The sequence below is a fragment of the Haplochromis burtoni genome, unplaced genomic scaffold, assembly GCF_018398535.1.
Source record: "Haplochromis burtoni strain Fernald_Lab_line unplaced genomic scaffold, NCSU_Asbu1 Contig_68, whole genome shotgun sequence".
In the NCBI taxonomy this organism is placed as follows: Eukaryota; Metazoa; Chordata; class Actinopteri; order Cichliformes; family Cichlidae; genus Haplochromis; species Haplochromis burtoni.
In genome coordinates, this window is record NW_024582429.1 from 598,392 (window position 1) to 626,368 (window position 27,977).

The following is a 27,977-nucleotide window of genomic DNA, read 5'->3' on the forward strand; positions in this document are numbered from 1 at the left end:
AAACAACTTTTTGATGTGTACAAATACTGTTAACTACTTCTAGCTGTTTACTTGTAATTGTGTTGGTTCATACTGTAGTTTAACTTTATGAGTTTAATGGGGTGGTAGTAATATTATTGACATGTATGCAAAACCTAAAGTAGTGGCGAAACATACAGTAACAGGCACTGGGTGGAACAAAGAGTCACAAGAAACTACTTTTTGTCTTTCCAGTTTAGAACGATTATGTTCTTAGAACTAGTATGGATTGCTCATATTTCAGTGGTAGATTAACTGATGCAAGATCTCCAGGGCTGAAAGTGTTGCAGTGATTTTTTTTTTCTTGGTCACTTTGGGAACATAAGCAGGTCGCATGCAGATAATCAGATATCAGCAAAGTATCAGGAACCCTGAAACCCATATTGTGTGTAGTTTATATTATGTAAAATGAGCTTTATGTAAAAGTTTAATAATAATTGTGTATTAATAACACTGATAATAAACTAAAATCAATATAATCTAAAAATTGCTTACATGCACTAAATTTAGTGATTCTGTTTTGGGTTTTTTTATATATAATTTTCGGTTTTTAAAGAGCTAACCATGTGTAATTTAACGTTTAGGCGTTTTATTTTGAAGTACTTTGTTTACGTTAAGCACATCTTCAAGAAGAGGCTCTGTTCCCGCCTCTGTCTCTGAAAACCCCGCTCTGATTGGTCCACATCTCTGCCAAACAATCTCGGAAGCCAATCGGCATAAAGAACGGACAACGTCATCACTAGATGCCGGAAAAAGTTGTCACATGTGTCATATACGGTGTCAACCAACTTGGTAGCCCTTGTGGAATGAGCGGAGACCGTCTGTGGGGCAATTAATCGATCAGAAAGAAGACAGTAATGTTTAAGTAAGACTAACTCAGCGCGTTTACATGTGATTAATCGGTACGCTGTGGTTTGAATGACTGCGGGAGACTATTAGCATGAACAGGCTCCATGTGAGGCTCTGGCACTTCACGTCGCTGTTTGTGAACGGCAGGACTCTCCCTGCTCCTGTCCGCTGCGATTCTTCTCTCCATCGGTCTGTTTTTCAGCTTTTTCGGACCATGGCCACCACTACCACTAACAACAAAAACAATTTACCGAAGAAAGCCAAGCAGAAGGAGCCGCTGCGCAGAGTGAAAACCAAAGAGAACCGCAGCAAGCGAGGAGACGTCCACGGACCGTCCACTGTGTACCTGCAGGTGGTCGGAGCTGGAAGCAGAGATAATGCTGCGTCAGTTTACGTATTCTCCGAGTTCAACAGGTACTTCAAACCGTCTGAAGGCACTTTGGAGCACATTTTTTGTGCTGTTGTATGTTAGAAAAAACTTGACTTTTTAATGTACCCCACTGTAAGCACACTTGCAAAAATAGCAGGCATTAACAGCAGGTCAAAGCGATCCTGGGCTCCACTTTACTGCAGTGATGCAGAGAAAGCTACACTTTTCACTTCTGGTATTTCACAGGTTGTGGGTCCTCGAGTCCTCACCTCATATCTTAGTTCTCCTCAGGAGAGGAGTCGAGACAGGTGTTTAACAAAATGAGACATCCTTTACTTCAAACTTTATTCGCCTTCGCACCTAAACGAACTTGAGTGTCATCCCATTCTTAATCCTTAGGGTTTAAGCTAATGTCAGCCCAACATTTGCAGCGGTAGCAGCTTCAATTCTTCTGGGAAGGCTTTCCACAGGTTTTGGAGTGTTTATAGGAATTTCTGACCAGTCTTTCAGAAGTGCATTTGTGAGGTCAGACATGGCTCCCACAGACCATTTGTATTTAATGGATTAATTGTAAGTTTATGAGATTGCATCAGTTTGTTGGAAGACATGAATACACACTAATCAGTGTATATTTATCAAGTCAAGTGGCTTTATTGTCATTCTAACCATGTGCAGTGGTACAGTACACAGTGAAATGAGACAGCGTTCCTCCAAGACCGTGGTGCTACATATAACAGACAATCAACGGGGGGGGGGTTTGCACACAAGTGCAAGTGTGCAACAACCCCCCCCAACAAACAGTGCAACACCAGACAGAACAGAACGATAAGACACAAAATAGTGCGATAGAAAAGTGCAACAATGACGACCTCCACAGATGATCCATCAGTGTTAAGTGGACAGTGATCTCTCTGTGCTCTCCTGAAGTCATCAATCATCTCTTTTGTTTTGTCCACGTTCAGAGACAGGCTGTTGACTCTACACCAGTCCATTAGCTGTTGCACCTCCTCTCTGTATGCTGATTTGTCGTTCTTGCTGATGAGACCCACCACAGTCATGTCATCTGCAAACTTGATGATGTGGTTCGAATTGTGCATTGCTGCACAGTCGTGAGTCAGCAGCGTGAACAGTAGTGGGCTGAGCGCACAGCCCTCCAGTGCTCAGTGCGGTGGTGTTGGAGATGCTTTTACCGATCCGAACTGTCTGAGGTCTCTCCGTCAGAAAGTCCAGGATCCATTTGCAGAGGGAGGTTTTCAGGCCCTGTAGGCTCAGTTTTCCAATCAGGTGTTGTACATATGTGTCTTTATCATCCAGGTGGTTGAGGGCAAGATCTACGGTGCTCTGCACATTCTCTGAGTACTCTCCCAGGAATGTTATCTGGACTAGCAGCTTTCCGTGGGTTAACTCTGCAAGGGGTTTTTCTCACGTTAGCCAAGGTCGAGATGATTTCCTCACCAACACGTCATTCTGAGCAGGAGGGAGGGGAGGCGTCACCATAGCAGGCAGGTGTCGTCTACCTGTAGTTGATGATGGCCGCAAACTGGCCGTTGGTGATTTATGAGTGCTATATTCTGTTTTTCTATTAAATAACCTTAAAAAAGACCGTGTGGTCAGGTGCCTCCTCAGTACTCATTTGGGTTTCCAGGTCTGCCTGACAGACTTCTTTGAGATCTCATCCAGCATCCAAGTGTCCAAAACAGCCTCAGATCAGACGCTAGAACCACAAAGGCAATCACTGACCTTCTCATAGACTGGATAAAAGATGAACATAGAACATTAAACCTGCCTTTGGCAGGGGGAGTGGGGCGCTCCCTTTGTTCGGTGACCTCCGGACACATTTTGCTGACTGGTTTTGAGGCTAAACATGTCTGTTGTGGTTATTACTGGAGGCAGAAAGATGTTTCTCCACAGTGTCCTCCTTGATGAGGGTTAGCCAAGTCTTTAGCCAATCAGCATGGGACATCCCTGGTTTCTCACGCAGCTCCTGTAATTTCAAATACAGTATCTGGCTCAGTGATGATATTTTAGAACTTTTCACTCCCTTTCAAAGACCTGTTTGAGGGTTAAAGTTAGGTGCAGGTAAGGGTAACGGTTTGGGACTGTTTTGATTTGACAAAGCTGGAAATGCATTGATATTAGTAAGTGTCCCAGTGTGAGTGTATGTGGAGCAGGCTGTAGTTAGTTTATGGTAACCTCTGATAGCAAAAACTAACTTTAAACCTTTGACTGCACTTACTCAGGTCCTCAGCAGCACACACACCTACTTTTACGCAGCTTGGAGGTGTTTGAAGAAAAGGCTTCTCAACATGATAATAAGATGCTTTTGGACAGTTTGGCATAAAACGAAAAATAAGAACTTTGACACAATCTGTGCAGCATAATGCAGCAACAGGAGTGATCATGATAATAATCTTTCTTGCCCTTAAAATCCTGAGACCAATCGCCTGGTGTAATTCAGAGGTTCTGATCGCAGCTCGCCCAACGCTTTCTGAAATACACCTATGCAAAACAAACCTCTCTCTGCTGCAGGTACCTGTTCAACTGTGGTGAAGGAACGCAGAGGCTCATGCAGGAACACAAGTAAGCTGGTGATGCCACAGCAGCGTTAAGATTTCAGTCTGTCTGGTGGTTTAAAAACAGCATGAACATGATCGTCATGTTTTCCTGTGGCAGGCTGAAAGCTGCTCGCTTGGACAACATCTTCCTGACCAGACTGAGCTGGGAGAACGTGGGAGGCTTGTCAGGTCAGTGAACACAGGTTCATGTTAATCCCTGTCATCACACTGGTGCTCCACACTAACACCAGGTATATATTACAGAGCTGAAGTCACATACATGACAGTAATATTCAGCATTAATGGAAATAAAATGTTTTCATCACCAGTATTCATCAGTTTGTGTCTTTCTGCATTATTTACAACAGGGAGGTTCTAAAAGCACAACTTGATTAGTGACATATTTTGTAAAATATATGCATTCATGAAAATGCCAGTTGAAGCTGAGGACAGTTTCATAACTGTGGATGGAGCCAAATACACTGAAATAACAATCCAACCCAGGCGGAGGTCTGCCTCTCACCTCAACCTGCAGAATTTTGTGCTTCGTGCTGTTGCAGCTCAGTTTGATTTATGCAGCAACAGCTCACAAGAACAGTCGTCTCAAGGTGTTTTATATTTTAAGATGAAAACTTTAGGAACTGCAACAATGTCACGGCCCCTTATGGGCAAGTACTTGGCAACTGTGGGATTCAATTCAATGTATACAGCACCAAATCACAACAATACTCGCCTCAAGGCACTTTATATTGTAAGGCAGACCCTGCAATAATACATGCAGAGAAAAATCCAACAATCATACAACCTCATGCAAGCACTTTGGTGACAGTGGGAAGGAAAAACTCCCTTTTAACAGGAAGAAACCTCCAGCACAGCAGGTTCATCCCTTTGACACCTGGACAAAGGCATGAACCCTTAATCCCTTTAAACATGAAGAGACCTCCTTTTGTTTCCACTGGTTGCGTCTTAATCATTTGCCTTAAACCCACGCTGGTTGCAGAAGTGAAGGCTTTGAAAATTGACTGACTCCCACACGAAGACCTGGAATAAACTACAGCTCTTGTAGCCGAGATTTATTACGGTGGTTGGAATTATATATGCACAGTTCAAGAATAAAACATAGAAAAGAGCAGAATATGACCCTTTAAACGTGACCTGCTTTACTTTGATTGTTAATTGCACAAAATTTGAAATAATTTCTGAATGTACAGGTCAATTTTTAATTTTTTTTTTTAACTTGTTATTTTCAGTTTTATATGAAAAGAATATTCGTGTACCCTTAGATGATTTATGTCTATATTCTGTATAAGTAGAGCCATTACACAGAATAGCTATTTGATTTTGGTTAATTTCAGTATATTAAATATTCTTATATCTCTTTGTTCTGTAATAATAATATTCATCTGTGTCTCGTCTCGTTGCAGGGATGATATTAACCTTGAAGGACACCGGCGTCCCTGAGTGTGTTCTCTCTGGACCTCCACAGCTGGTGAGAAGCTGGATCAAACAGTGCAAACACGCCTTGAGGAGCTTTTAATGTGAAAGGATTCACTTTACATCTGCTCTCTTCCTTTTTTTTTTTCTAATCACAGGAGAATTATCTGAATGCCATCAAGTCTTTCTCTGGACCACTGGAGGACATCAAGCTGTGTATGTTGAACTTGAGACAAATGCATTATTCTTGTGTTACGTCTGTGTGATATTCACTGTGTCGTCCCAGCGGTCCGACCGTACACTGAGGAGACGTACTCCGATGACACCATGACGGTTTATCAGGTGCCGATATTCGGTGGGTTTGTTTCCTGATTATTATTTTTTTATTCCTTAACCTCAGGAAGGAGTTTGTTTGTCATCTAATCTTTTTTTTTTTTTTATGCCGTCGTCTCTGCAGCAAAGTCGAGGGACAATGACAGAAATCGCTCCCACAGGTCGGGCAGGAACAGCCCCACTCAGGCGACTCCACAGAAAGCCGACGTTAGCAGTGCAGACGATCCAGGTGAGTCAGAGCAGGCTAGACTAGACATGCAGTATCATACAGATAAGATTCATTTGACCACCTGAGGTTGGAGCATTGAAATAAAACAAAGCCAGCACAAAATCAAATTTAAAAATTATTAATAATCATTTAAAATAAATCGGCGTCATCAGATTTGGAAATAATTTTAAGCGTAGCTACAATGTGGGATCTTAAGCTTTAGGCTTCATGCCGTCTTCTGTCAGGACTGAGGTGTGAATAAAAGTGTAATAGGCCGACTGTGGCTGCGTGTCTTTGGTAATAAAATGAACAAACTGAGTGCAACAATCACTTCAAATTTTAGGTGAAAGACGAACAGCAGCGAGAGATTCCTCTCTGGTGGTTGCCTTTGCCTGCAAGGTAGGACGCCGTGAAAATACGTCCATCCTGTGACGTGCAAATTGAAGCTTATTGTATCTGACAGTTTGCTTTTTACCTGTCTGACACTTTTACAGCTTCACCCAAAGAAGGGCAACTTCTTAGTTGCTCAAGCCAAAGAGCTTGGGCTGCCCGTGTAAGTGGAATCACTGTTATGTTCTTTCCAAGTTAACATGAGGTCCAGTTGTCTTATCAATGTGGACTTTTTGTTTTCCTAATGTTTAAAAGCTTTGTACTCAGTTGGCTGAGGATTTGGCAGATACTGGTGTGCACAAATTATACTTTACATGAAACAATTCTTGTCTATAAAAAGCTTTGCAGTAAAAAAAAAAGATGCAAAATATTAGTTTTAGTTTTGCTTCATTTTCAGTCTGATTTGAACTGTTTCCTGATCTTTCCTCCTTTAAGGGGCACAGCTGCTATTGGTCCCATCATTGCAGCTCTGAAAGACGGGAAAAGTATCGTGCATGAAGGAAAAGAGGTGAAGACTCTGTTTTCTTTTCATTCAGGCTGCAGCTCTAAGCTGGACTTGCTCACATTTCTGTCGCTGCTGGTTTTCAGATCCGACCCGAGCAGGTCTGCACTCCTACTGATCCAGGACCAGTCTTTATTATGGTCGAGTGTCCGTCTGAAGAATTTCTTGGAGCTCTTTGCACCAATCAGCAGCTGGGAAGGTAATAGTTTAGCTGCCAGTCACATTTTTTTCCCAGCGCTATTATAATTATTATTTTAATAAAATCATGCTGTTCTCAGATAAAACAAATGATGAAAGTGATCAAAAATGTTTTGGGTTTTAACATTTAGGTGTTTGCGGTTTTTCTTTCTAGTGGATAGTTTAACTATTTGTCTTTTCCAGTGCAAAACAAGTTGATCTATGATTTTTTTAAATTAATTTATTAATGTGCTGATTTATCTTCATTCATTTGCAACATAATGGTGTTTTCCTGGATACAGACCAAGCAGAATTAGCATTGGAGAAGTTCCTTCAGTTCATATATCTGATGTATATTTATCATAAAGATTTAACTTGACAGGAGATGCATTAATGAGTCAGTGTATTAGTGTGAGCTATGGTACAAACTCATAAAACTGAGATTTCAGTTTGCAGGTCGTTGTCTTGTTCGTTTATCTCATGTTATAAACTTTTAAATAGGTCATAAAGTTTTGATATGATGTCTTTTTTTCCCCTCTTAGTTATCATGATGTCATAAAAGTGTCCTGTTCAGATTAACTCAGTTCTACAAAAAACCTGATAACATGAGAGCTTGTAGGACCTTGAAACTTTTCTTTTTTTGAATTAAAGGAAACTGTATCCTGGTAGAAACTAATTCCCCCACATCAGGCTACGTAGAGTCAAAGAGTCACAATTTGCAGTTTTCTTGCTCTGGAAGACCTGATATGTGCACATGACGCACTTAGATGAAAATAGTTTAGCGAAGCAACACTGCCACACGTGATGAAACGGTGCTACTGTAGCCTTCGTGCATTTAGTGCCTGTGCGGTGTTTAACTTGACAACGATAACCAGTTATTGTGTGTAAGTTTGACCCTGTGCTTCTTTCTGTGCTGTGGCAGGAAGTGTGGTTCTTATAAATATTCTCCAGAAGTGTCTAAAGTTGAGGTTGTCACCCCCTCCAGATACCAGACAGGTGGGACAGAGGACCCTGCTGCGTTGGTGGTCCACATGACTCCAGAGTCTGTTTTGAAAACAGACCAATACAAGAAGTGGATGGAGAGGTTTGCAGTTTCTCTCTCTGTCTGAAAACTTTTTGCCACAGCATTTTGTCCACCGAGCACTCAGTGGTTTGTGTTTCTGCAGGTTTCCATCTACGACAGAACACCTGATCCTTAATGAACACGCGTGCACGATCCACAACATCAGAAGTCACAAGATTCAGGCCCAGCTCAACATGATCCACCCAGAAATCTTCCCACAACTGAAAGCTTACAAAACAAAGGCAAGGCTGATGGACAGATGAAACATTTCGGTGTTCAGTGCAACGTTCCCTTTCAAACGGGGAAGTTTGACCTTACACCTTTTACAATAGACTAATCCCTGCATGCATTTAAACTCTACTTGTACTGTGCTGAAAAAGCACATTGTTTTATACACTGAGAGTGAGAAGCGCAGCTCCCAAACTGCATGTAAGAAAACATCAAAAAACTCTTATTTTTTGGTTTCCTGTAGGAGCCTCAGGCGGCCTTACACGTCCCGAACGTCAGAGCGGAGTGTCTGCTCAAGTTCCAGCTCAGACCTGTAATGGAGTGGCAAAGGTTAGTTTGTCCTTCAATCCCTCCAATTTAGCCATCGTTACTTTGCAGCTCCGAGCGCCGGCTTGTCATAGAAAACGATCTGCGCTGGACCAGACCCTCTCAACTGCTTTCTTCTCTCCTCGTCTTTTTTTAACCTCATCTTACAAGTGTCAGGGTTTTATTTTTTTTTTTTTTCCTACATTGTTTCTGTCAAGTACTGTAGAGGCGCATCAAGGTCAGATGTAGGGGGAGGCAAAAAAACCCACTGCTTTTTCCCCAGCAGTGTTTTTGCAGGCAGTGGTGTGTGTCTTTTTCACTCTTGTCTCATTTGTTAGAGATGCCATCCCCTCCTGCAACTCTGAGGAGTTTGTGAAAGAAGCTTCTGAGGTCCCAAACTTTCTGGCAGAAGTGGACAAGTGCAGGAAGATTTGCTCCGCTGGCTCTGCAGAGCTTTCCGGTCAGTTATGGCAACTAGCACCCGCCCAAAAAGTGTTGGATTCACTCAAGCATGGTCTATCTACAGTGCCCTATTTTTGTCTTTATCTTTATTAAGTTCATTAATATCACAAAAAATATGAACAACTGAAAGAGTGTAGCTTGAAGCTACAGCTTATGTAGTACAACAGTCAGAATGTAAGGAGAATTAAATCGACTGCAATTTTAGCTTCAGATTGAAATAAAAGATGGATATGGATGAACTGTGTCGAGACCATCACACTATACATTTAGCACAATCCTGAGTAATCATGTTATTTCTATGCTGTAATTTAAAAACAAGTTTTAATTAAATTTGTTTTTATTATTCCTCATTTTAAACAGCTCATAAATATTATGTTTGGATTTCAGTGAGTTTAATCCAATAAATTATGGATTTGTTGACTCTCAGTAGGTTTTCTTTGTAATCACTCATATTTAGTTTTGGGAGTAAAAAGATCGAGTTGATGTTTGGCTTGTGTTTCCTCACAACTCTATACAGTCATACATGGAGCAGCAAGTCAATAATATAAAATGCTTAGTGATTTTTGGCATAAGAAGTCTTCAAATTAAAACAGTGTTGTAGTTTAGACCTTTTGTTTGATACTTTATATTTAATTTCCAGGTTAATTTGTTATTAACACTAACTGGAAAACATTTTGCTTGAAGGATTATGGCAGTTTTAACGTAACTTTTTCTTTGGTTATTTAATGAGCGGTTTTCCGATTTTAATACATTTAGTTTTTCCAAGGTGAGGAGATCATTTGTTAGACTCAAACCAGTCAGTAGTTTACTTTCCAGAGTATCCAAACACTGCTTTGGATAAATGCACTCCATTGACTTATGTAATGTAAACAATAGTGGTCCAAGAAGTGAACCCTGTGGCACCCCACAAGTTACCTTTTAATAAACCAGAATCTGTATTATTTATATGTGCATACTGATACCTGTCATCCAAATATTGAATTAGCCAGTGATAGGCAAGCTTCTGATGCCATACCTGTCTAATTTACTTAAAAGCACCGTCTGATCATCCAACACCTTTTTTAGATCCCGAAGTATTCCCCCGGTGTGCTTCTTTCTCTCAGTTGCATTAGTAATGTGTTTTTGTTTGTCGACCTCACTCATCGTGCATGTATGGTTGTGTTGTTTTTGTTGCAGGTCAAGGAGGAAAATACCCAGAGGTGGTTTTCTTGGGAACTGGGTCAGCTCTTCCGATGAAGATTAGGAATGTCAGCGGCACTTTAGTTAATATCAGGTAACGTCTCTCAGGACAGGCAGTGTAGCTCACCGCTGGTGTCAACATTGAAATCAAAATTGATTTAGAATTTCAAGATTATTACGTAAGAAAGATGAAAATCATCTTTTTATCAAGAACCAACATTTTAATGAGATTGCATATGTTGCTTTTATTTTGGTCGGTCAAAACAGGAAGCCAAAGAGAAGCTTCGATCGTCTCTTAATCCTGTGAGATCCTTAATTGATGTTCATGTTTGACTCCGTGTTACAGAGGAACTGCTAAAATGACTCAAACACATTTAAAACTTTTGGCTCTCAGTGAAAAGTGAGTCTGACTTGTACAATCAAATATCTGTTGTCAACGAACAGCCCGGCCGTCTGAGAGCGTCTCATTGTTTCCACAGACTGAAGCTTTTATCTGCAGTACAGAGGATATTATTCACTGTGTCTCCAAGCACCTAATGCAGTATATGACCTAAACCTAGACTAGATATTGCACAAGTTTCTTTTTGTTTCATATTGGCAATAGTATGCTGCCGTAGATAACAAAAGGGCTGAATTTTAAATTGAAGCTGTTGCCTCAGTTCTTTGTTCTCACGTCTCACTGCTTTCCTGGGGAGTTTGGGTGACTTCTGGTCTTCTTTTTTTAATCAATTCCACTTTTCCCACCCTGTCAAAGTCATTCTGTAGTCATCACTCTGATCCTTTCATTAAAGCTCACTGCTATTCTGACATTTAGATTCATAGACAGCCATCTGTGCATCCTCCTCCACCATCCAAACTCAAGACATTACATCTGACTTCAGATGATCTCTCAGTATTTTATTATTCTTTTGTGTTTAGCTTAGGAAAGGTCATTGCATCTTACAGTATGTGTGGTGGTATTTAAACACAGAGAGGTGGGAGGTATTCCCACAGAGATCAAAGATGTTTGATGTCCAAAGTGGGAATTAAGCGATTTTTGAGTGGGTGGAAAGGTGGAGGTGACGGAGAACATGAAAGGATTAGCACATAAACTACAAGATGCTCTAAAACAGCTTAGAAAGTGGCTTTTCTCCATATGTATCTTCTTCTTCCAGCACACCACCGTAAAGAACATCGCTCTCCTGAAAGTTGCCAGATAATCAATGTTTTTTGCTTCCCCTGGTGGTCATGAAGGGAATAGACCTGAATAATGGCCTAAATTAAATATATTTAAAACCTAAATCTTTAAGCCATGTTGTTATTGCATCATTTTTCAGTGCACTGAGTTACCACTGTGTTTGGTCCAAATAAGAATAACAAAGTCTTATCTGTGATGTAAATTAGGTTCAAATGTTCCATTTTTAAAAAATCAGTTTTAGACAGTATCTCATTCAGCTGCAGGAATCTGCTGCTGCATCCTGGCAGGTGTTTTCATCGTTGTATACACCTGATGTATTCCCCATGTATCCTCAGTAGTGTTTGAACAGTGCTTCACTGTCTCTAGTCAATTTTAAGAGGCTTAAAAACTGATTAAAATGATTTCTTAATGTAAATTTGTAAAAACCTATAAAGGCGTCCTGTAATGAATAATGATGCGTGTGTGCTGAGAAGGCTGTACTCACCCACTGTTTGCAGTTTAATGTTTGTCTGGGCGTGTTTCACATGTTTGTTTGTACTCGCATGAAGCCCGAGTCAGTCTTTGCTGCTGGACTGTGGAGAGGGAACCTTTGGTCAGCTCTGCAGACACTACGGGGACGACGTCGATGACGCTTTGTCCAAGATCGCCACGGTCTTCATCTCACACCTGCATGCTGACCATCACACAGTAAGCAGCCGTGCATCAGGTTTTAACTTGTAAAAACAAAGTTAGACTGCTCGACTTACTCTCGTTGTGTTCTTTTTGTTTCAGGGGCTGGTGAAGCTGCTGTACCAGAGAGAAAGGGCGCTGGTGAGTATTTGAAATACTGTTTCTTTTTTCTGGATTGAAGTGAAAACTCAAGACATGAAAGGTTGGTTAAAAATAGAAACCTCTGATATATACTGTGTGAATGTGTGTGTGAATGGATGGATGACTGGATGTGTAAAGATAATACAGGCCATTTAACATTTATACTACCTCCTTGTTTTGTGTAAGGATCCCAAATAATGACATTCAGGGGTTTGTGTCACATCTATACCTCCAGGCAACTTTGGGAAAGCCATTTAGCCCGATCTTCCTGGTTGCTCCGGTTCAGATCATGACCTGGCTCAACCAGTACCACGACTACTGCGAGGAGATTCTCAGTCACATCAAGTATGTGGACACAAAAACATCTTAACTCATTAGGGCACACTCCACCTTCATGCTTTATGAGTACTGGATTAGTTAAGCTGAACTGTTTTTGCTGTTACTGAACAGTTTCATTGTGTCTTTGCATTTATAATAATGTGAAATTAATAGTAAAACCAAAGCACAATTGCATTTATGTATATTATACCACTTGCACTACATTATTTGTGTGTACTGGGCAAAGAAAGAAGTCTGTTTGGTGTATTTTTGACAAATACAGTTGGCGTTATGTTATCAGCAACTTTCAGGGGTTTTAATTTTGTTTCTTCTGATTGGTTGAAAAGTGTTTGAGCTGTTCAGAGTAGCTGGAAAGATTCCTAAACTATATAAATCATGTAATTACATGCAGTACGTTTGGGGAGCTAATTCCTGTCGTTGATGTTTCATAGACCAGTGTTTCCCAACCTTTTGGAGCCACGGCACATGTTTCACATCAGAAAGATCACACGTCACACCAACAAACACAAATGTCACAAAACGCATATTGATCATTTTCCCCTGCGCACCAGGTATAGCGGTATATTGTCCGCAGTATACTTCTTTTGCTTTCTTCTGACCACTAATCATGCTAGGGCCTTCATCTGGGTCAGTTTTCTCCAGGACCAGGTCAGACTGGATACTTTTATTTTCAAATATGTATCTATTGCTGTTACGCGCTGCGTTATCTAACTCGCAGCTTGACTATTATGTCATTTCTTCTTCGTTTTCTTCTGTTTTACTGGCACTTGGCAACCCATTTAATTAGAGCAGGTAGTTGTACTGCCCTCTAGTGGAAGAGAATGTAACTGCTCTGCCTGTTACTCAGGCTGGTCGTTTAGAGTACTAACCAGGTGGAACCAGATAATCTTCCACGACACACCTATGTGCCGTGGCACAGTGGTTGGGAAACACTGTCATAGACTACTATTAAATACTTAACAACATATCATTAATAATAATAATGATGTTTATTTGTGCTGCACATATCAAAACCAGTATTATAAGAAACACAGAATAAAGAACAAAGGACTGTCTGATCTTCTTTAAATGTTTCTCAAAGGTCAGACTAAACTAACGGTTCTAACAGGTGATGTCATGAATGGATAAAGGGCTTAGGGAAGACTGAATACCTGGAGCTTCCCTGAACCAGTGATGAGAATTTCTGTTTTATTTGAGTTTAAAAATTGAAAAAGGGCAGGTCTGTAATTGAAGAATCCACTTGTACAGTTAAATTTCCAAGTATGTTGTTGTTTTTTTTACTTTATAGAAATATATGACATAGAAAATACGAGTTTTGAGAAATGCTTATGGAGTAACTCAGTAAACTAAATTACTAGAACTATAGCAGCAGGAGGTCTTTCAGCCTTTAAGTTGCATTGACTGAAACCATGAACAGGATAACAGATGAGCATAGACACTGTGCTCACTGGTTTCGAATCATCATCAGCTGTGTTTTGGCTGTCATCGTGTAGTTATTTACATATTTGGGTAAGAGATCCTTGGCAGTTAGATCAGACATCAGAAAAACCTACAAGCCTGTTTTGTTTGTTTGTTTGTTTGTTTGTTTGTTTGTTTGTTTGTTGTTTTTTTTAAATCATATAATTCTTAAAGGCACCAACAGTTAAAAACATGTCGGAGAGGTGTAGAGCTGCCTGTGTTGGGACCAATCAGTCGGCTCAGGAATCCAAATGAATTCTTGTAGATTTGCTATGAAGGGAGAAACTCGTCCATAGAAGCAAAAACACATTTGCAGACTGCAAACATGACCAACTAAATGTTGGCCTTTAACATGGGAGTCTATGGGGATTGGCTTGCTTTTGGAGGCAGTCTCAAGTGGCCAAAACAGGAACTGCACTTTGGTTTTATGTTACATTAGACCACTGGAATTAACTTAATGTAAGTCGTCTCTCTGTTAATTTCCTGCACCAGGTCCTTGTGATATCAGTTTCTGTATTTAGTGAAGACACCCTTCACACTAATCATGCACGCACTTGTCTGTGCTTAAAGGTGAAACGGTCAGTTTCAGTGCGTCGTTTCTCTGAAGGATGTTTGATTTGTTTTTCAGCCTCATCCCCAATAAATTTCTGTGTGACACCGTCGAGGTTCCCAAACAGAGGACGAAGTCATTCATCCAAGCGATGCTGAAGAAGAACAACCTGCAGCGGGTCAGCAGCCGTTTGAACGTCACGTGTTTGTTTATTTATTGAAGCCTTTTTAAAGTGACTCATCGTTTTATTCCTGTGTGTCTCACAGTTCCACACATGTTTAGTGCGTCACTGCAAGAATGCCTTTGCCTGCAGCTTCACTCACCAGGCAGGCTGGAAGCTGGCCTTTTCTGGAGACACCATGCCCTGCGACGCATTCGTACACATCGGTTAGTCCTACTCAGACTGATTAAAGTCCATACGTCACCCAAGTGTATCTAGGCAGAAGCACATAATAGCAAATTGAGCGTCCGCTTTCGATATTACAGTGATTCATATAAGGTCATCTTGACTCTAGCTCGACTACACGGGTTGTTTTGAATAATTTATCCGATATTTCTTAATGCTCTCAATCACTCTTGTAGCTGGCAGCCTCTTCTAATGGTTCCTCTGGGATCCCTCTTCATTGACTCTTCTTAAATTGCTTGACTGGATTCTGTCCAAGCAAAGCCTCCCAGAGACAGCCAGTGTTTCCCAAGTCTGTTCATTATAGATGGCTCAGCTCACCGGACAAACAGGGCATGCGGATTCTTGATCACGCTGACCACCTGATTGATTTCCTGTGGGACGGGAAGAAGCTCTAAGTGCTTCCCTCTGATTTGGGCTTCTCAATCTCATTCTTTCTTTTTTTAACCCAGGAAAAAATGCGACCTTACTAATCCACGAGGCCACGCTGGAGGACGAGCTAGAGGAGGAAGCTGTAGAGAAAAGGCATAGGTGAGTGAAACAAACTGTGTGGCTCTGCAGGTACTTTAAGGTGATTTAATGGAAACGAAGGAAATGTTGGAGGAGGAAAAACGAGCAGGTGGAGCTCCGTGTCAGCTAGCAAAGAGTTCTCTTCACTTGCTGATTGAGGCAGCCGTTATGTTCTGAGTGCATTGTTAAATCTCTTCATTCTCCGCACATATTGACATTGATTTTTGTTCCTTTTTTACGGCGCCACTGTGAGCGTCTGTCTTCACAAAAGCGCGTTTTTATGTCTTTAGAAAACAACGTTCCCATCGAAGAGCGACGTAAATCTGTGACTTTATGACTGATCTTTTCTCACAGTACAACCTCCCAGGCCATCGGTATCGGCATGAAGATGAACGCCGACTTCATCATGCTCAACCACTTCAGCCAGCGCTACGCTAAGATCCCTCTCTTCAGCGAAGACTTCAACGACAGGGTGGGAATATCCTTCGACCACATGAGAGTAAGTCTCAGTGCAGCTGTGTCTGATTTCTTTGACAAATAATGTCTCACTGGATTTGACAGCTGGTTTCCAGATATCCTGTTGCACTTGAAGGCATCACGGGGACACTGTGTGAAACATGGTCCACAGACGTGTGCAGATGGAGGCTCTCTTAATGATCACGCAATCCTGAAAGTTTTAATGCTATAGTGTTGCAGACAGGGGTCCCCATGGAGTTAAACTTGGAAAGTTCGACTCGTTTCATTTCAGCCGAGCTTCAGTTGAAATTTCTCGGCTCTGCTTTCAGAAATGAACCATCTTTTCTCCAATTCATCCACAGCTTCAGCAGCAGGGTCCATTTATGCGTTCCTAGAGAAGGTTTTGCACATTTATATACAACAAGAGCAAGAACTTCAGACAATAGTATATTAATACTTTTAGAAATAACATTTTTTAAGGTTTTAAGGACATCTCTACATTTTAGTGGAGCTTAGTTCCTCGGCTTTCCTCTATGATGAGCCCTGCCTTCATGTTTGCTTGGCAGAGATCGGCAGTCATGGACTGATTTTCTTTGCTAATTAACTTTACCTACTATATCATCTGCTTGGCATCTCCTTCAACTCCACTTTAAAGTTCATGGTGACTGTAATATGTAACTTTAATATCTTTAGATACTTTCAAAAGTATCAGCATCTTGTTTTTTACATTTTGCTTCATCTGATTTTTTCCTGTCCGTCTAAATAAGAAAATTAAAGAACAACATTGTGTCCGGACAGGATTAATCTCTTTATTCAGTACGGTGGTCCCTCACTATAACGCGGTTCACCTTTCGCGGCCTCCCAGTTTTGCAGATTTTTTTTGTGCACAATTTTGCATGCTTTTGTTTTTCTTTTTTAACAGCGCATTGTGTTCTGCATCCTAATTGGCTGTAGAGCATGTCAATCAGTCTCCTCCATGTCATGTCTCCTGTACAGTACAGAATGCGTTCAGCTTGTCACATTTACATAAAAAAAGAACATTACGCTGGATACCAACATCATCCGCATCAAAGCTAAAAAGCTTTATGAAACTTGAGCTGACAGCGAGGAGCAGGATGCTGCGGAGTCCAGGCCATCGACGAGTGCTTTTAATGCCAGCAAGGGCTGGTTTGACAAATTTCAGAAGTGCTTTGGACTTAGAAGTGTTTGACTGCATGCACCGCCTCTGTGGATACCTCTAGAGCAGAGGCATAGGTGAACAACAAATTTAAAGCGATCATCAAGGAAGGGAGATATAAGCCTGAACAAGTTTTCAGTATGGCTGAGGCAGGCTTATTTTGGAAACGAACGCCCTCTCGCACCTTTATAATTCAGGACGAAGCCAAAGCCCCAGGAGTCAAGGCCCAAAAAGATTATGTGACTCTGGTTATGTGTGGAAATGCCGCGGGCTTTATGATAAAACCGGCGCTTATTTATAGATCAAAAAATCCTAAAAAACAAACTTTGAGTGTGAAAATGTTCACGGCTGTCTGAGAAAAGTGTGTAGTGAGAGGTTTTACAGCCTTAAAGCATCTGTAATAATTGTAAAAAATAAAGCTGACTACTTTGCGGGTTATTTTTAGAACATAACTCCCGCAATTAACGAGGGAGCACAGTATTAACAAAACATGTATGTAAAAACAGGAAGCTGGGACTAAACCTGGACCTTAGTGGAGGCTGAGTACTTTCTCCCTATGTATGACTGACATGATAAACTTCTGGCTTCTCAGCCTTGCTCATTAGTGATTGTAAGACAGCATACATTACCAGTAAGACTAAACCAAAGCATGAGAAATGACAAATTAGTATTTAAGTTTGATGAAATATCTCCAGTTAAAGGCACATTTAGAAACGGTTTTTCAGCTGTTTCTTAATCTAAATGTTAGCAGAAATGCTAGTAGTTGGATGGGGATTGCTGCAACTTCCAAGACAAGATTTTCCATTTTTTGTAACATAAACTACCAACAACAAACATTTATACAAGAATAACAAGGAAATTATACTGTATATAAAACATTTACTGTAAAGAGTATAAATAAGGATAAAAAGAGCTAAATGGTAAAAAAAAAAAAAGTCTAAATGGAATGGTTCTGAATGCTTTCATTTAAATATTGTGGCAATTTCCTTTATTTCGTCTACTCACAGATTCGTTTAGATGACTCCAAAATCATCCCCAAACTCATTCCTGCACTGAAAACCCTGTTTGCCGAGGAGCTCGGCGAGATGGAGGAGAGGAGGGAGAGGAGGGAGATGAGATATCCAAGAGGAAGCAGCTCTGAAGTGACCAGCGAGCATAAGACGGGAGCGCCGGACGTCGGCAGAGGTGCTAAAAGAAACCAGGAGGAAACGGCAGCACACGTAGAAACGAAGAGGCTGAAAACCAGCTGATTCCTCTCTTTCATTTAAACATGAGTTTTGAAAAAAAAGAAAGACTAGATGAATCCATCTTGAGTTATTTTATTTAAATGAGCTGGAGATTTTTATTTGACTTGTGTGGTCTGATTAAAGAAAATGCGCTTGTTGCATTAACTGTGCAGATCTTTGTTAAACGGAATAAAGCAAAGCTCGCCATGTGTCCTTCAACAGTGATTTGTAATCTGTTTCCTGCTGGGTGCCATTTTACTTGACGTCTAAATCCAGACTTTCTAAACTTTTAGAATAAAAATAGTTTAAATTTAGTTACATTCGCATAAAAATAGCAACAAATCTCTATAGTCTGTTCAGCTGAAGCTAATTTGTGGCAACATCCAGAGCTGAAAAATGAAGCTAAAGTGTAATTTGCATACATTATAGTTACTTTAATGTCAAAATGGAAGCTGATACCAAAACAGAGTCAATCCCCGTGGATGCCCATGTTAAAACTGCCAGGCATTAACAAATTGTATTTACATGCTGCTGCAGTAACAGGCTCAGTCTCTGTGGAGCGTTTCCCCTTCATAACAACTCATCCAGCTGGATTCTGTAGGGAGGGGTGTGGCCATGTTGATAAACAGGTGTGCTGACGTGGGCACCTGGAGCTTATCAGTGTCTCTGGATCACATCTGATGTGCTGTGCTACTTATGGTAGCATATGGTCAAAGTAACTATGCTAACCCTCCAAAATACAGTGGATGCTGTCACTGTAGCAGTTTCCATCCTTTATGTGATCTGTGGCTTTAAGGAATTCACCAGAAGAAGTTCATTTTTCTAATGTTTTCACATCTTGCCGCAGCTTATTTTTTCTGGTCTTTTACTGAATAATTTGATTTATGAACAAGCCACAGTCATACTGCACTTTTACTCCTGTTGAAGTCATTTATCACACACTGAAATGCCAAAAGGTGCAGATGTTCGGTGTCTTGCCCAAGAACACTTCAAAAGGCTGATTGGAGAAGCTGGGGATCAATGAACAGTACAATGTAATAGAAATGATTAGAAAGGCTTTAACAAAGAAATCCATTCTTTCAGCATCAGATGATGTTTGAAAATTAATAAGATACCAGGATACTTTACGAGGGGTATGTTGAATATTTCCACACAGGTCCACATGGGGGCTTCAGTGAGCCATCAGAGCTTCGAGGTACCTGTTACTGTGGCCTAAAGGAAAAATCATGGTAATAAGCCTCATGAAGAGATGGGCTATTATCTTTTGCCGCTGGAGGGAGGGGCGGCTGCAGGAATCTCCTCTGCTCACAGCAGAGGAAAATGAGGAAAAGTACTGAGACACCAGAAGGGTCGGGTGCATTGTTAGAAACTACACTAAAGGTGCTGGCTCACTATGAAACTGTAGTTTGGCTTTTTTAAAAGTTGCCTTTTGATTTGACGTATGACACGAGGCGCATACAGTCTGCAGGCATGAATGAACTTTGGTTTCAGAGGTCTGACCTTTCAATTACAGCGAACTTGCCCTCCGAGAAGACATTTACCACTGCCTTGTTCTCCCGCAACCCTTTTTCTTGTATGACAGTTTTACCTTTGTGTCTAGGTTAAAATTGTCAACATTTCCATCACTTGTGATTTTGCTCTAAATTCAAGGCAACAGTTAGAACAGATGAACTTCCTAAAAGGATCCCCTCCTCTTTCATTAGACAGTTGCCAGAACCATGAAGTAATTGTGAGTTTTCGGAGATTAGTGACTTGAGCGGTGGGTCTGCGATTAGCCTATTTTCTGGAGTGTGAAGCAGTGAGATGAAGATGCATTGCTCCTGAGCCTTCTGAGTCCATTTAGAGGCCTTTGCCACCACTGAGGCCGCTTCTATCAGAGGAGGCACGCGTGATAAGCAGAAAGGGGGCATAATTGGGTTTTGACATAAGCATGGCAGAGTCAAAATGGTGGATTGATGGACCTAATCATCACTTGACCAGCAGTGGACCACCACAAATGAATATTGAAGACATGATTCAAATGGATTTACCCGAGATTTCGCCAGCTCTCTTTTTACCCTGTGTGAGTGACTGCAGTGGTATTCATTCATTCCTTTTTCTTTCTCAATTATTTGTATTTTTTTTAAACTGCAGTAAATTAAAGAATGGATGCAAGCAGGCAATGACAGAAGCTCGCAGGGAAGAATACTGATTGCTTTCACTTTGATTGATATTTATTTTTAGTCTTCACTAGACAACCAGGGCTTTCACTGCTTGCCCTGAATTGCAAGCTTTTCTTCTTGAAAGTATTTGTTTTAGGATATGCAAAATTAAAAACAAAAAACTAAAGCTTTAAAAAGTACAATATTTGTTTGCCAAATATATTGGACTAATAGTAGAAATCAGCACAACATAGAAATACACAAGATAGAAAGTAAATGACATTTTTCTTTCAGTTTCTTAACATCAGATTTGTTTCAAACTTCTCTGATCATTAGGCTTGTTTTTACAAACCTCACCACCTTCCCCTAGATTTTAGGACTAGCTTCACTATTGCCAAAAATAAAGACCCAGATCATCAAGGAATCTTTGTGGGTTACTAATGAAGCCTGCTGGCATCAAAGTTTCTCCCACAATGGTGACCATGTGAGACCAAGACTCACAGATTGTGAGGATGTGCATCTCTGGCTCATTAGGCACCCCTTTGGACAACGATCCTCCACAGGAAGCTCATTCAGAGTCTCACATGTATCGAGACTTTGGACAGTTCTTTTTCTTACAGTTTCAGCAACTTTTAAACAGAAGCCCTGAAGTTTAACCTGGAAGTTCTTATTTTTTCATGTTCTCTTGAATGAATGAATCATTTTAAACATTTGTCTGAATCATCTGTCTGAATATAGCATTAAAGGGAAGCATGTCAATATCCGATTTTTCTGAGTTATGCATTTAAAAGAAAAATAGATAAACTTTTTAAATTGCAATAAGGCTTAAAGTTTTGTGTGATTAGCCACAATGAGTGACAGGTGGGTGCTGGTCTGCTAGACCTCACCTCCACTAAATGGAGTAACTAACTAGAGCACTGTGCTGTGTTTTAGCTGTTGTGCATTTTAAATGCAGGTCATCCTGTGCAGTTAACTGGACCAACAGACTATCCAACAAATGTGTAAATGAAATTCTAGCGCTTTACTTGTGTACTACTTAGCATTAATATGTAGTATTGGTGTTTTAATAATCACAATAATAACATGATGTTAATGTTTCTGCCATTTTGGATGTGTGACAATCATCGTCAAAACGTAGGGTTAAGTGAATAAGACCTAAAGACCAGCCAGTTACCCGTGGCAACTACTAGTTGCTAGGGAACAACATGTATTTCATTGTCAGTTGGTGAGGAGAAAAAAGTTCCTAGCTGTTGCTAACAGATTGCTAACAGATTGCTAACAGATTGCTAACAGATTGCTAACAGATTGCTAACAGATTGCTAACAGATTGCTAACAGATTGCCCGGTTGACTGTGGTTTACATTGAACATGCTGACTTGTGACACAAACCAAAATGGAGACTGTTTGAAGCACAGCTTATACTTTGAAGGTGAAAAATCACAGAATCTGGTTTGTGTTACACGTTCTCAAGTTTTGCTACTACACAGCTAGTAGCTAGCAAATGTTTGCAGACAAACACATTTCAAGTTTTATTGTCATGTACAGATAAATAGTGTAGCAACATTTACCTGTAATGAAATTCTTAGGCTCGTGTTCCTCAGCTTTACTTGACTATATAGAAAGTGTACATGTTAAAGAAAGAAACAGCTGGGAACCAAAAAAATTGTATTTGGTGCTAAACACACTTTGTGATTGAATCCGATCGCCACTATTTGCCAACCAGTCAGGGAATAAACATTTTTCCTCAAGCAATGTGTGAATAATGTCACATGAGAAACCTCTGTAGCATTGTAATATTACACACACAACTATGGATGCATTTTGCTAAAACAAACAGAAAAACAACTAAAAAAAAAAGACTTTACAAACCAACGATATAAACTCTGTGAGAAGAACTGATTACTTTTTCCTTCAGCCTAGAGAGACATTGCTGTTGTAAAGAGTGTAGTTTTTCTTCTATTCAGCACGCAGCAAGATAAACTCGGTTAACCTTTGTTACATTTTATATCTAAAACGCTAGATATTTGAAAAACTGGATCTCAATCTGCAAGATGGCATCAAACTAGTTGAGGTGATTTAGAAAACATATTTCTTGATAATTGGTTGAGTCAAGCCTGTAGCATCTGCAAATAATATGCTATGGCTAATTAACTCTTACCTTGGAAACCTGCATGTGCACAGGTGGTTGCAGGTATTTGTGAGCCCCTTGAGGGATTATTTTTATTATTACTTGTGAGAAATTAAGGCTAATAAAAGGCAGTAGAAGCCTCGCTATCATCCCTGGATCTGCATCGTGCGTGGCTCGTGTGTGAGAGGGGAAGTCATTAAAATATAACATCTAACAAACAGACAGCTGTGCTACTCGTGTTTGTCATACTTTATTTGGTGTGGAATGAGGAGAGACAGATCTGAACAGAGCGGGACACCACCAATCAGATACACCTCCCCACCTGAATCCTCCACTTCAATCCAGAGTCAATTATGCAGCCTGCTCGCCTCTCCTCACATTTAATGCCTGGCTGCTGATTCAGAGAGCGGCCCCGTTCTGGTCTGGCAGGAATCAAAGTGTGAGGTAATCTGAGGGGACTTGTGAAGAAAAAAGAGGCACCAGTTTGCGGAGCCTCTCAGATTGGAGGTCACAGTCCAGGCCGGCACATCTCAGACGCACAGACAGGTCGGTAATTATAGGCGGAAGATCCATCCCTGCTGATTAGACCAGCTATTTCTACATAACTGTCCGTCAGCTGCCATCTCACATCTTCATCTTCATCCACTCTGCTCAGATACCTTTATCCACTGCTACAGATCAGGCCTAAAGCCTGAGGGAACAAATCCCGAAGCCTCAACCCACCTTCTCATAAAAAAGACTACAAAATTATGATCAAAGATCCGAGCCAGACCTTTGATAATGTTGCGAATACAGTGAAAATGGCTTTTTCAGAAGTGGCAGAGCAGCTTTTGTGCAAGTAAAGGAGAGGTGGTGCGACGCAGAGCATTAATATTCCATCTAGTTCTGCCTGGGTTAGCCTCTCTCACCGCCCCAGCATGGCTGCGCTGCATTAACAGACTGTCTGAGGGAGAAACCTCGGGAGGCTCGGAAAGCACTGGCTCTCACCTGGTCCTGCATGTGAATAAAGATCTTCTCCCAGCAGAGAAAACAATCAGCCGCTGTAATATTCACAAGCAGTCGGCTCACAAATCTCACCTTCCTGGTGCAGGCAGAACGAGGAGACATTAAAAATGTTTGTTTTTACAAGGTGAACTGTATTTTTCTAGTTTGTTATTTTGACATTCAGATAAAGACTCGTTGAGGATTAAGGAGCTTGAAGTGAAACAGCAAAATATGCTTGACATGCATTACTCATCACTTCTCAAAACGATGTCCCATGAGGGCTTGCGTTCAATGTGAATCACAGAAATTCTCAGCAAAATATCAATCAAATTGAGGATTATGTGGGATCTTTATTTTTCATGCTTTGTTTGTGCACTAAAACACATTACATGCTCCTCAAAAATCACTCAGCTTAGTGTTTGAGACCCGGTCACTGATAAAGATACAGTTTATGGTCCAGTCTGTGGGGAATAATGATGAAGTTTGTCATTAAAACGTATAACAACATCTCAACACCTCTGCAGAGGGGACAGCAAGGTGAGTTGCTGCTTTATGTTTTCAAGTATGATGAGATAACTGCTAGCTATCCTATATGATGCAAAAAAAAAACAGGCGAGGCTTTAATTTAATGATGCTCTTTAGCTTCTTTAACATGATCATCAGAGACCACTCGTGCCATGCAGATGGAGGACAAGAGGCCACTTCAGTCAGGACAAGAATAATTTAACAGATTATAAGCCGTCATTATATCGCTGGCATTAGCTGCTGAAACACACATACTTACACCCCCCATTAATTTTTTTATTTTAGTGGTTTGCACTGCCCGCTGGCTTTTGCTGTGCGATCATATATTCAGGTCATAATCTCTCTCTTTTTGTATTTATTGGACCATCAGTAACAAAATTGATTATAATGCTTTGATGTTAATTCTAAACCTGGAAGTCTGCGATGTTCTCCTGCATCAGTCAGACCCCACTGCTGTGAAAACTGCTGTAAAATGTCATTTAAGCCCAAATCAGACCGCAGTGGCTCATTCCTACAGCATGTCTCCGTTTTTGCAGGAAACCCTAATAACTTTTCCCTTTTTAATGATGCGCCTGTATCACTTAATGAAAATCTATAATGGCCTCATAGTGGCTTATAAAATCCTATTTAATCCCATTTAGTAAAGTGAATGAACTAGGCCCATTTAGCAGCTATTTAAACCTCATTTGTTTACTAAAACAGTTTAAATTTTCAGCGTAATAATGCCATAGGTTCTTTTTGTGTAAGACAAACGCAGGACCTTTGTCACTTTATCTCCCTGTCTCTGTTTATTATTATTATCTGAATATAAACCAGTATTATGGAATAGAATAGAATAGAATAGAATGTCTTTATTTTTATTGTCACAGGTACAACGAAATTGAAAGCGGTCTCCGATTGGTGCATCATCCATAAAAATATAAAATTTAACAATAAAATTACTTAAAGTGGTAACAAGAATAATATACGTAGACAATGGCCTGAGCCCACATGCACACAGACATCAACAGTATGAACAAACATTGACATAAAGATGGCTTCAGCCACCATGACGTTCATTTTGAAACGTCAACTTCAGGTTTCAAAGGTTTTTAAAGCCACAAGTGACCACATCTGGATGAGGTGTAGGGATGCGGACAGCATGGTGGTGCAGTAATTGGGATTCACACCATACTCCAAGATGATCCAGCAGCAGACGATTGGTTTGAATCGACTGGAATGGGTGGAGTTACGTGTATCTTCCTCCCACAGTCCACAGATAGGCATACTGAGATAACTGCTAATTCTAAATTGCTCATTGGTGTGAATATGAGAGTGGATGGTTGTTTGTCTCTATATTTTAGGCCTTTTGCAGCAGCTGTGAGAAGCTCCAGCGCCCCCATGACCCTAAACTGGATAAGGAAATAGGATGTATGGATGGTTGTAGTCTTATATCATAAGCTAATGCCAGCAGTATGAGTGCAATGCAGAGAATGCACAAATTCCTACTAATTAGTGACATAAAACACTACAATTCCACTCTTTAGAGCTGAAGACTCTTTGCTGTGAATACGAGGTCAGGTGACACTAAAAATGCACAAAGTCTGCACTGGACATTTCCAAAAAACAAACAGTATGCTGCAGTGGGGTTAATCTATGGCATATATCCATGAGGGTAGGGGAAAAATGCTGAGAATGCCACGTGGTTATTAAGCAAAGAAAGGAGAGAAAACAAAGGCCAGCAAGACAAGAAATGTGGTTTATTTTCTGCAAAAGAATTAGAGAAAATACACACGCAAGGCTGAAGCATCACTTCTTTATAACCGTTTGGCTTATGAAGAAGTTAAAAGCCAAATTGTTATACCTGGTGGCATAAAAACACTTCTGCAAGGAAAAGACTCAAACGCGGCTTTGGCTACTGCTTATAGAAAAAACAGGACGGATTTTGTTGCTGCAGTTGGATGAAGAGACTGCCAGTGCCCGACTGCTCACTGGCTTGTAGCAATTATCTGGAGGATTGTGGATGTGTGTCTGTGAACTGAAATCAGACAGGAGAAGAATAATAACAAATTGCAAATCAAAACAGCCATTCACTGCTCTCCATCCAGGTGTTTTGAGCATAGACGATGTCACGATGTCCATTCTGAGGAAGCAGCTGGCAGCGGTCGAGAGAAAACAGGGAACACATCTGCAGAACAAAACCATATTATCTCAGAATGAGTCCTTTTCTGCAGGAGACATTATGACTTGTAGCAAGAAGAGTACGGATGTATTTAAAAAACAGTGATGATGGCTTCGTTCCATTCACATTTACACAGTTAAAAAAAGCTGCTTCTTTGTGCATCTTGGATTTCTGGACACAACTACAGGAAACACAGCTGTCATTAGTGCCGTGCTGTTTTTGGAATAACAGGATAATAGGTGTGAAGAAGGTGGGCGACAAAATGATTTCGACCATCAGGCTCAAACTATAGTTTAAGAGGCCCATCTTCAAATATTGCTGCAGGATGGAAGAGCTTTCTAATTCGTTCACGGCTGATGCCGACCTGTTCTAAGTTAATTCAAACATGTAGCAACAATAAAAGGATCGATGCAGCAGAGAGAAGTTCAAGGTCAACTCAATGACTGAAAGGTGCCCAGGTGTCGTGGCCGCAACACAAACTCGAATCATCGCTCCTCCACCATCGCGGTGAAGTTTGTGCTGATATGACATGTTTGAGTTTCTTCAAATGTGGTGCTGTGGATTACGGACAAACATCTCCACTTTTAGGTGTTGTTCCAAAATTCACACCTAAGATGTAGCTCCTTGTTTTTCTTCTGGTAAGATTGTGGTACTGTGCTAACGCACCTGAATGTTCCACACCAGCTAACTGACGAAATTTCAGCCTTTATAGGGATGTTCGCACTTGCTAAAAAAAAGTGCATCACAGGTGATATGAAGCATCTTAAACTACAGTTTTCATGCTTGTTAATAGTTTTAAGTCTTCACGTTTCTCGTTTTCCATTCGTACTTGTGCAAATCATCTCTTACTTGGACTGACCAAAGGGGATTTGTCACTGGACAACAACTGTAAAGAGTTCAGCAGTTTAAATTGAAAATGCAACAAAATGTGACTATTTGCAGTATTTTGTGGGATGTTAGTGAGGTTGATTGTTTAAAAAAATGGTGGCATAAATTGATCACGGGTCTCCAAATGTCCTAAAAACCTCTGGTTATCTGCCTGCATGCAAAAACAGTAAATAAAAAAGAGATAAGCTCTCAGGGGGAACAAATGTTTAACAGCTTTATAAGCACCAAATTCTGCTACAACAGGAAAATTTGACATCTGCCGCCACACATGCACACACAACAGCAATCAGAGAGTTAGTTTTAGCACTTTATAGAGCCTTTTGTAAATTGGACAGTTTCTGAATTGTTTTTTTAAGGCTTTTATGAGCCTATCGGGGGTTAAAAATGTGTTGCAGTCAACAGAAGACCTTGTAATTTCTTTAAGTTACTTGAAAGTCAATACAGTATTATTGTGAAGGAAAGCTTGTGGGACCAGGTCATCGTGTGCTGGAATGAGGCTCAGGAGGTAATCAGATGTCTTACGCAGAAGCATTTAATGAAGCTCGGTCGAGGCGGATAGAGTACAGTAATGGAGTTTGAGAGATAGAAAGCCGCGCTCCTTTCTAAAGGTCATTAAGAGCTATTTGTACTCGCTCTGTACACGAGTACACAACACTTTAAAGTTTCACACTTTGTGGAGGGAGATGAAATGCTGTGCATGGAAGGTGTTTCTGCTAAACTGGGAACAAAAAGTCCTGAAATCTGTTCCCCTTTGCACCACATACACAGGTATCACATTCTTACACTTTAGTAGTGACGCACTGCTGGCGAGTGACCACTGATTGACTCTTTCTAAACTGTGAATGGTCCGTACTCTTGTACCACCTTTTTAACCTTCGCTTACTTCTGCTGAAGTTTTTTTTATTCAGCCATTCAAGCACGTGTGTTCAAGCAAGCCTGCATTCAAGTTTTAATGTCTTCAGATTGGGAG

At 40.6% G+C, this 27,977-nt stretch overlaps 1 protein-coding gene across 1 annotated transcript; it reads left to right on the top strand.

Moving 5' to 3' along the window:
* Positions 1-606: 606 nt before the first annotated feature.
* elac2 (elaC ribonuclease Z 2) lies at positions 607-18,399 on the top strand. Its single transcript, XM_005924175.3, has 24 exons — positions 607-1,281; positions 3,767-3,817; positions 3,911-3,981; positions 5,217-5,281; positions 5,385-5,442; positions 5,513-5,581; positions 5,684-5,788; positions 6,111-6,166; positions 6,262-6,320; positions 6,593-6,665; positions 6,746-6,858; positions 7,822-7,920; positions 8,003-8,141; positions 8,372-8,457; positions 8,772-8,893; positions 10,072-10,168; positions 11,800-11,938; positions 12,023-12,061; positions 12,297-12,406; positions 14,487-14,586; positions 14,675-14,795; positions 15,264-15,342; positions 15,676-15,820; positions 17,962-18,399. Exons 1-24 carry the CDS (start codon positions 959-961, stop codon positions 18,202-18,204), a joined length of 2,562 nt encoding a protein of 853 aa, XP_005924237.1. The 5' UTR covers positions 607-958; the 3' UTR covers positions 18,205-18,399.
* Positions 18,400-27,977: the final 9,578 nt, after the last annotated feature.

Bases quoted from the DNA above. Each gene is read 5' to 3' on its own strand.
- elac2 (XM_005924175.3), top strand. From the start codon at position 959: ATGAACAGGCTCCATGTGAGGCTCTGGCACTTCACGTCGCTGTTTGTG. The intron at 1,282-3,766 runs GTACTTCAAACC...TCTCTGCTGCAG, and splicing joins GTATTCTCCGAGTTCAACAG to GTACCTGTTCAACTGTGGTG. The intron at 15,821-17,961 runs GTAAGTCTCAGT...GTCTACTCACAG, and splicing joins TATCCTTCGACCACATGAGA to ATTCGTTTAGATGACTCCAA.